Here is a 9,775-nt window from a genome sequence, read left to right on the forward strand (position 1 = left end):
ATGGCATTGGATGTGTTTTTGGTAGAGTCGGGGCAGCCTCCTATGCATAGACAGTAAGGCTAAGTAGGTCTTAGGTTCGAACTTATCTCTCTACACCTTCCTCCCCCCTTCCTATCTCGTGGGCCTATGGGTACATACTAGGACATATATGTAACAGAGATCGAAATCTCTGGTCCCAAAGAGATTTAAATTATGAACCTCTTTACTTATGGGGTTCTTGTCTTTATCAATTGAGCTAACCCTTGGCTTCATATGTATGATTGTAAGAGAAAATGGAGCCCATGTTACTTAAATGGTAGGGCTCAAAGGATAACAAAGCCATTTAATGTAGGATGTGAGACTAAAGGAGGTTGCCAAGGCAGCTTAAGAATCATTTTCCATTTTAATTACTTCTCTAATTGCCGATTGAGGATTATTACCGGAAAAAGTAATAATAATAAATTATCAATTGGGGATAAAACTGTCAAAATGCGTGGCTCGAGAGGGCAAATTGGTCATCGACTCATCTATAAGTGGTCATCGACTCATCGTGTTCTCTTCGCGATACAAGAATTATCGGCTTCCTTGGGGTGGCTGTCGAAACGCTCCGACGCCGCAGTTCTCCTCGAGGTTCAAGCTTCTTGTGCGAAACCCTAATTTCCCTTTCATGTATGTTCGATCCTGTTATTTCATTGTTGTCTTCGTCTTCGATTCCCATTTTCTTAGGTTTTACTTGCATATTTTGGTCATCGAATGGAGATGTGTAACGGTGTTGACACATTTACGAATTGCATAAGATTAATTTTATATTCGCGGAAATTTGCAAATAGTTTACGAGTTCATCGACTGGACATGTAGTCCTAGGGTTCAATTAGATTTTTATCGAGAATTGCTTGTTCTGAGCATTTTTTTTTGGTTTTGTTATTGAGGAGTTCGTATTCTGATAGGTTGAGGTATTTCTCTTATTTAATTTTGGGTTTTCTTGTTTTACGATTCATTGTTGGAGTCCATTGAATGATTTTGCGTGCGAAAGTTTTAATTTTCTTTAATTCCGTTTGTTTAGTTGATATTATTTCTCCTTTTTTTCAACCTGGTCTTAGGGATCTGCTAAGTCTTTAGGTTACCATCCTGTTGAAAATCTTGAGTGTAGGGGGTAGTTTCTCTAGGAACATGTTTCTAACTTATTGTTGTTCCTGTCGATGAAGTCGGATCTCATGGCGTCGAAGCGTATACTGAAAGAGCTCAAGGATTTGCAGAAGGATCCTCCGACATCTTGCAGTGCGGGTATGCATCTTTCTTGATTCGGTTCCTACTTCTTTCGTTTGTGCATGCATCATATTTACCTTGCTATCCTATTTGTGGATTATTTCGTTGTATGATTATCTACTTTCGGTTTCATCATTTGATCTCATCACACAAAATTAAGTTGTTTTTGTATCTTTTTTCGGTGGCAGTAAATTATTTTATTTATGCTTCGTGCAATTGCGTCAAGAAGCAACTTTATTTAATTTGGAGGTAAACCGTATTGTTGATACTCTTTCCGTGGAGTTCATAGAAAACTTGTAATTGAACAGAAGTTTTCTTGTTAATAATGGAGGTCCCTCCAAACTTTTCCTCATACTTCTCACAGCTTTTTGCAGTCGTAACTTGTTTTCTGTGGTCTGCTTGTTTTTCTACTCTAGTTTTGGGTATGGTCAACATGCTTCTGTTTAGTGTTTTTCTCCTATGCATTCTGTAATTGCATACACCCGACTGGTAATCTTGAGCACAAGATCTTGCTTCTATGTTTTCACATCTATTTATTGAATCCAATTGGCGTTAGGGATTTTGTACTTATTTCTTTGTTGATGTATCCATGCTGTCTAATTGCTATTGTGAATGTTTGATCGGCAAAGTTGGTGCTAAATTTTGTAATGGTTTATTTCATTCTTAAAGGTGACAAAATTGTATTGAAGTAACTCTGGTTACCTTGTTCACTATATGTTCACCCTTTTCCCTGTGATAAAATTCTGAATGATCCTATTGCACTAACATAACCTTTATGTGATGAACTTTATATGACAGCTTCCTGCTTTTTTAATAGGTCCTGTGGCAGAAGACATGTTTCATTGGCAAGCAACTATTATGGGCCCTCCTGATAGCCCATATGCAGGAGGTGTTTTTCTTGTTAGCATTCATTTTCCTCCAGATTACCCTTTCAAGCCACCAAAGGTACCTACATGCATTCTAATGTCTTAGATTTGTTTATGCCAATAAACATGAGCTATGCATCCAGAAAATGACAAGAAATTCATTTGATGCCATTTCAGTCTTGCATGGATCATGCCAATTGCCTTGTATTAGATGTCAATATCTTTTGGTTTTACCCCATTCTTCTGTTGGTGATGTGTATCTGGTTTGCCTGTCTTAGTATTGCACTTCTTTTAACTGATAATAATCTTGATGGCTATAATTTTTGGTAACCAAATGCCTTCAATCACGTGTCTCTGTATTTGAGTGTATATGAAATGTTTAGAAGTTTCTCAAATACTGTGAAGACAAGTTTCTCAAGTGGGGTCCTGCTTGCAGATTCATGTACTTAAGCATAGAGGTCAATTATTGATGTCTTTATCTGTGAAGTTGGGTTTAGTGTTAGTCACATTTTTCTTGGATTGAATCATTTGTCCTCTTGCCTGACTAGAAGTACGGGACCTATTTTCTAGGAATGTAAGCCCAGAGACTAGAAAATTTCAGATTGCCATTAGTTATCTCTTTGGAGTAGGATTTTGTTATGTTTGCATTCAATCTGGACAGAGGCACCCACTACAATGAAGTAAATTTCTAAATTAAATCAGTTTACAAGATGATCAAGGTCTCATGATTCCTTGTAAATACATATGCCATGTTACCCTTTTTTTTTTTTTTTTTTTTTTTCTTTTAAATAAAAAATCTTTGATATTTGTGGACAATGAAGTTTTATAGGACTGTCGTAGCACCAGCTATGGTTCGTGGTGCAAAGTGTTGGACTATGAAGAAGCATCACTTAGATAAAGCGTATTGTATCACAAATGGCAAAACTTGGAAAGATAAAGTAAGGTATTGTCATATTGAAGCTTGTTAGGAGTGGCTCCAAAGTCATTTGAGGTGTCATGACTCATGAGCTGTTCAATAGAGGCCTTTAAATGCCGTAGTACAGATGAGTGATCTAATAGCATGTGTCAAATAGAGCTAATTTGAAGGCGAGGATCCATCTAGCTAACCCATTTAGTTGATATAAAGTTTGTTGTTGTTGTTGTCATTGTTGAACAAGGTGGCTTCTAGACAAAGTTGAACAAGGTCTAGTTTTATTTTTTGATACCCTTGGAATTTAGGAGTTTATTTTATTTGAGAAAATTGTGTCTTTTAGTTTACTTTGGAAATAGAAATTAGCCTGTAGGTCGGTTCCCTATTCTTCTTAGTTTTCTTATTTTTAAGAACCTTTTGGTTCTTTTGTTATATGATTAATTCCTCATTGTGGTGACAGGTCTGAAGATGAAGGCTGTGTGCATGTATACTTCCCCTCTTGCTACTGTTTTTCCCTCTTGGTGACTTCTATTTCTTCAGGGCTTTCTTTTCTTCTAAGTTCTAACCATGCTCCACCAATATGGTATTAAAGCCAAAGTACCCATATTTCTTCCTATTAACCTCTCTCACTCCTTTCTCTATTTGCTGCAATCTCTCTGTAGCCCATTACCACCTCATCTTATTCCCTGCTGTAAATGTGAATTACCCCCACTGATTTTTTCTTATTTTCCTAGTTAGAGAGTTGGTCTATATTTTTTAGGGACCTTGTATTCTCTTTATATATATTGTGTAGTTTCCCATAATTTGAGACAGATTTGAGGAATGAATTGAGCTATGGTTTGGCTTAAGGGCTGTGTGCCTGTGCACTCTCCCATTTCCTCACTTTCCTTTTCTTATGCATTCTTCTTTCTCATTCAACTTTGGTTACTTCTAAGTGTCTTCTTTCTTGTATCCAGCCCTACACCAAAGGGGCTTGGCATCTCACATAATTATCTCTATGTCAGTTTTCCAAGGGCGATTCTCTATTCTTTAATTTTTTAGGGTTGGATTGAGATTGGGTCTTGCATTCAATTAATATGCCATTTGGGGGGGGGGGGAATGGACGGGAACACCATATTCTTGTTGAACCATTCAGTTGCCGTTATTACCTTCAGAGAAACCCCAAAGTTTTCCTCATTATGAGGGCATATTTGGAATGGGTTGTCTGAGAGAAGGAATTTCTGCAATCTCTTTCTTTAGGTAATACTTTATTCTTCTAATGACCTGATTCAGTTGTAAAAAAGTACCCACAATTATTCTAGATCCATGTTGGATCTTGTACCAAATAGAAAAAAGGATGGTGGAGAATATTCAAAAAAATGGAGGGATCATGCAATAGTTTTGATATCCTCTATGAAATTTCTAAAGGATTTCAATTTTTTTAACATCCATTTCTGGTTATTTTTATTAATTTTTTTAAGTAGAATATTGTCTTGGAACATTTTCTGAAAGCTAGAGTGCACTTCAAAGTAAACCTTTCAGGCTTCAGTGTAAGAGTACCTTATATTTTGTCCATATCATTGCATTAGGCTCTTTACTCTCAGTACATCTCATTGTTGAAGTATTAGATTTAAATATTGCCATATCCAGTTGGTTCCCGCTGGATCTTCATTATTTTCCTAGAGGCTATGTGCAAAAGTGTTGATTCTTGTACGTGTGAACAGATTATTGCTTTCTTACAAGTAAAATGGGGTTTCCCTGAATTGCGTACCTCACTGTTTTCAGGGTACAGCACCTTATGCTTTGTACTCTTTAGCCCACGACATTTTATTAGGCTCTTTACTTTTGGTATGTTTGTTCACTTCATTGTTCAAGTATGAAATTTAAATAATGCTAGATCCAATGAATCCCCACAGGATTATCTTCGTCTTGGAGGTTTTATGGAAAAGTGTCAATACTAATACATGTGAACCAATTATAGCTAAGTACAAGTAAATTTTTATTTTTTTGGGTTGGGGAGGAGGTGGTTTCATTAATTGCTTACCTCAATATCTTTCATTAGGGGCTCGAGTTTAGCATTTCTATGTCCCTATTTTTTTTGGGGTCATGAATATTCTTTTACACACGTGCTTTTGTAATAACTGCAATCTGATTGAATTAATTAACTAAACTGGTGATGTTTCTATGGTTTTACATTCTTCATACATGTTCACTCTCTTGGTGTCTATGATGCATCCTGGTCAGAAGGTTTCATTTGAGATGGGTGGCTTGGGGTGGTTTCATTTATTGCTTACCTCAGTATCTTTCATTAGGGGCTCGAGTTTAGCATTTCTATATCCCTCTTCTTTTGTTTGTTTGTTTGTTGTTGTTGTTGTCATGAATATTCTTTTACACGTGCTTTGTAATAACTGGAATCTGATTGGAATTAATTAACTAAACTGGTGATGTTTCTTTGGTTTTACATTCTTCATACATGTTCACTCTCTTGGTGTCTACGATGCATCCTGGTCAGAAGGTTTCATTTGAGATGGGTGGCTCACCATGTTTGTATTTCAGGTAGCATTTAGGACGAAGGTCTTCCACCCAAACATCAATAGCAATGGAAGCATCTGTCTGGATATCCTTAAAGAACAATGGAGCCCAGCTCTTACCATCTCCAAGGTATTATTTGTATGATACATCTGGAAAATGCCTTCTGCTAGCTTGTATTCCTTATTCATCTGTTAAGTAGCCTTGTCCTTCTAGCTTTGAATCCTGATGTTCTTAGCACATTTTTCAACAGGTTATATATAAAGTTAGCTAGGCTAGATGTATGTGCTAGAGTTTTTAAGGTTCACGATCAAAATTTTGGATGGTTGGAGGTTGTCAATGAATCTGTGGAGTGACAGTTTTTAAGGTTCCATCTTGGTAAACTGAGGAAACAACAAATAAGTTTCCCCTTTTCATTAAAATTCCATCCCTTTATTCACCATGCTTGCGACTGAAAAATGTGGTATTACAGTTAAGATTTAGTTTGATGCTGGTTGAAGAAGGGGTGGTCATGTCTTGGTTACTTGTGGTTATTTCAGTTAGCGAGTTAAAATTGAACTTTCTTGAATATGCATCATACAAGCTCAGACTTTGGGTTTTAAACCTTTTCAATTAATAGTAAAGTAGGTTTATGTGAAAAGTAGGTGAAGCTAATCACATCCTGGACAGTGACTTCAAAAAATTCTTCTTGTAACCAATATTGGTTGAGGCTGCTGCTGCTTTGAGTTGAGATTAAAAGATTGAATCTTTCCGTGCAACATTTTGACAAGCTGATGAAGATTGATGCTGGTCTCTGCTATGATATATATTACAGAAAGGAAACATGATTTAAGTGGTTCTAGTAGCCAAAATGATGATTCCAGTGAGGGATGAATTATGCAAATTAAGAAAAACAGAAAGGAGGGATAGGAATTAGTATTTATTATTTTTCTTGTTGGGTTTGTAGGGGTAATGGTGGGATGGTGGATACATGCCAGGTTCATGTGGAAGTGATATTGGATTGTCTAAAGATGGATGATTGAGTTGAGATTTTGTGAAATTACCTCTAGATTCTCGGAGGCGTAGAGCATAGTTCTGATGGTGTGCAGCTGACCCAAGGCACTGGATGCAAGGTGACATGTCAACAAGGTGCTTGGAATCCAAGAACACTCTTGATAACTATGGCATATAGATCCAAAACACCTAAGAGCTGGGGTTTATAGAACTGGCATTTTTCCTTGAATTGCATGACATGGAAGAATCTGAATATACATATTCCTATATCAACAGATAAAGAGTCCGAAATGGCCATTGTGCTAGTGGAAGGTCAGATCTGTATGGGAAAAAAGCTAGACCTAATCAGTTTGAAGTTATGGTCTGAACCTGCTGGTAGGAATGTGGGGTTCTATAGTAGAATAATTAAAAAAAAAATGTAAAGGTATAGTAGCTTTTCAGAAAATTCAGAAAGGAGACGATAATATAATTTTTTTTTTGCAACACCAAGTCCAAAAGAGAAACAGTAGAATAGGAAACTGAGACATTTTTCCAGAATATGATTCAAAACAGACAGGTTGAAGAAATGAGTTTGGAAGTAGCACTCAATCAGATTGATGGATAGATTGATATTTGCTCCCTGTAATAATAATCAAAGATTTGGAACAATTGTATCTGGTAACAATACCTGAAAACCCGATTCTAAGACTTAAATTAAGAAATCCTACGTAGAGAACGAACGACAGTGACTCATGAGAAAAGAAAAGCTTGCGCAAGCAAAAAAGCATAATCCGTTATACAAAACAGTAGGGGCTGTTTATTTGTATGAGCTTTGGAGGTGAGGAAAAAAGCCAGTAGCAGAACATGACTAGGACTTCTCCTAGGAGTTCTAAACTCACTAGGATACTAGTAAAATTGAAAAAAGCCAGTAGCAGAACATGACTAGGACTTCTCCTAGGAGTTACTCACTAGGATACTAGTAAAATTATAAAGTTATACCAGTCTGGGAACATAATTGAATAGAAGTCCTTATTTCACAAAGCCGGTGATCCCTTTTATGGCTATCAAAGTGAAATTCACATTCTGGTATGCAAGAAATGTTGTGGATTAATGATGTAAAATCACATGACAAAGGTGCTGCAACTGTTGATGTGGCATGCTTTGTTATAACTGATATGTGGCATCTTTGGGTAACTAGATTTTGTATTTTGGTGGGTTTGAACATCTACACTCCGCCTGCCAAATTGAGCTAAAAGGAGTTTGTGATACCGCAAAGGCACTTGGCTGGGCTGGTTTGGTTTCGCTGTATTACATTTTCAGCAAAGTAAGAGAAAGGGGGGATATTATGCTTTGTCGCACTTGAAACTTTGAACTTTTTCCAGGACCAGAAAACAGCACATTCTCCTAGGATTTTGGGAGTTATATGTACTAGTATTAGCATAATTTTGATAATAGAACTTCAGGAGAACAAGACCCTTGTATCATTTAAAAGGGCAACCATGCTTTTTTGGACCACTGAAAGATGTGTGTACTCTTTAGAGAGACCATTTTTGGGAGTTGGGTTTCGATTCTCTCATCTTGGTCCTGGTCATTCAAATGCCAAAAATATCCTTCTGGCTACCTTACACTGATGAGGCTTGAATCAACACAGACAGACAGAGAAACCAAACATAGAGCAGAATTTTGTCTCAAGTCCGCTAAACTCCTATTCCTTTTTAAGCCTTAAGTTTCAAGAATACCGTGTAATTCCTGGAGTGACTAAACTCCTATTCCTCTGTCTTCTTTGTTTGATCAGAATTTGTCTACAAGCCCCTAGGTTGGTTTCCGTTGGCCTCTTCTTTAGTAATGACTATGGGTTGGCTTGTCTAGAATAAAATGCCAAATATTTGATGATCATGTATTAACTTGAAACATTCAAGGAAGTACCTTCCCATTTTGTCTTTGTGAGATCTTTCAAATCTTGCTGCGTATGAGTTGGTTTGTCAACATATGGTGAAATCCTCTACTATGTCTTGGCACTGATCCTTAGTTTTCAAGTAGTTACTTCTGTACAAACTTTGCACTTTCTTACACAATTGGCTCATTTTTTAATTTTTTATTGTCTAGTAAAATAATGATTAAATGTGGGTCCTCAATAAAAATTAACTTGGAAAATATAAAAAGAGAGATCCTTGGATATCAGAAGGTTATCGAATGTTTATGGATACAGGAATCTCTGTAATCCTTCCCAAGCCAGTTGAACAAATCCCATTGTCATTCCTCCCCTTATGAAGCTATTATGAGTTTTAAAGCAATCTCAGGAACTCTCTGTACTTACCAATTTCTTGCCCATTCCAAACAATAATGAGGATGGATGTTGTTCTCGTACTAGAGATATGATTGTAAATTAATTTTGAATGTAATATGTGACATCAATGGAAAAAACAATTTATTCTTTGCAACTCAGGTCTTGCTCTCTATCTGCTCCCTGCTGACGGACCCAAACCCTGATGATCCACTTGTACCGGAGATCGCTCACATGTACAAGTCCGATCGGAACAAGTACGAGACAACTGCTCGGAGCTGGACACAGAAATATGCCATGGGATGAGGGTACAACACCAATAATTGTGACTTTGAAAGATGTGTAAAACAATAGTTTCTGCTTCATTCAAAGAACAATGTTTGATATGAAATATCTTTGGGCATACCCTCTCTCTCTGTGAAATTGACTTGTGTAAGTCTTGAAAGGAAGGGGAATTAACTGTACTAAATAGGATGATGTGGTTGTTACCAGAGTCTCTTGGTGATGCTTCTGTTTGAAGTTTATCCTCCATGCATAGTTTGAGATGTTGCTTCATTTCACATTTTGGTGCCATCTGGTTTACTGTTATGTTATGCCTCAGCCTTCAAGTTAATGTCTACTTGACCAAGGATACGTTTCTGGGGTGTCAAGTTTCTGTTCTTAAGGGTAAGTTTCCTTGTCCACAAGGGCTAAGAACTTGCTTCAGGGTGTTGCCTGCTGCGGGAGTGATGCTTGTTCCTCAGATGAGGATCAGTATTGTGGCCTATTCTGCTAAAAGCTAGGACAACTTTTTTTGGGATTTGTATTGTTCTCTTGTGCAAAGATTGTTTTGCCGTCCATGGCACTGCAGCACTACATGATATCCCTTGTTTCATTTCAACCTTTTTTTTCTTCTCTCGGTGTAGTGTCCCCTGCCCTTCTTTCGTCTTAGGATGCCCCTTGATTGAGACCAGCGGCAGCTCCGTCGAAGAATCTGTACTAATTAAACTC

At 37.2% G+C, this 9,775-nt stretch overlaps 1 protein-coding gene across 2 annotated transcripts; it reads left to right on the top strand.

The window, feature by feature from the left end:
- Window positions 1-542: 542 nt before the first annotated feature.
- Window positions 543-9,775, top strand: LOC149023226 (ubiquitin-conjugating enzyme E2-17 kDa-like). Of its 2 annotated transcripts, none has more exons than XM_089143777.1 (5): window positions 543-609; window positions 1,185-1,263; window positions 2,063-2,190; window positions 5,557-5,661; window positions 8,948-9,775. In XM_089143777.1, exons 2-5 carry the CDS (start codon window positions 1,194-1,196, stop codon window positions 9,089-9,091), a joined length of 447 nt encoding a protein of 148 aa, XP_088999903.1. In that variant the 5' UTR covers window positions 543-609; window positions 1,185-1,193; the 3' UTR covers window positions 9,092-9,775. The 2 variants fall into 2 exon arrangements, with proteins under 2 accessions (XP_088999903.1, XP_088999902.1); XM_089143776.1 differs by having other exon boundaries at window positions 552-648; window positions 8,948-9,773.

Source organism: Hakea prostrata, chromosome 2 (genome assembly GCF_041222555.1).
Source record: "Hakea prostrata isolate BN-2017 chromosome 2, UWA_Hpros_2, whole genome shotgun sequence".
Lineage (NCBI taxonomy): Eukaryota > Viridiplantae > Streptophyta > Magnoliopsida > Proteales > Proteaceae > Hakea > Hakea prostrata.

Excerpts from the sequence above, each read along its gene's own strand:
- LOC149023226 (XM_089143777.1), top strand. The coding sequence starts at position 1,194 with ATGGCGTCGAAGCGTATACTGAAAGAGCTCAAGGATTTGCAGAAGGAT. Across the intron at positions 1,264-2,062 it reads TCCGACATCTTGCAGTGCGG|GTCCTGTGGCAGAAGACATG; the intron begins GTATGCATCTTT and ends CTTTTTTAATAG. Across the intron at positions 5,662-8,947 it reads CAGCTCTTACCATCTCCAAG|GTCTTGCTCTCTATCTGCTC; the intron begins GTATTATTTGTA and ends TTTGCAACTCAG.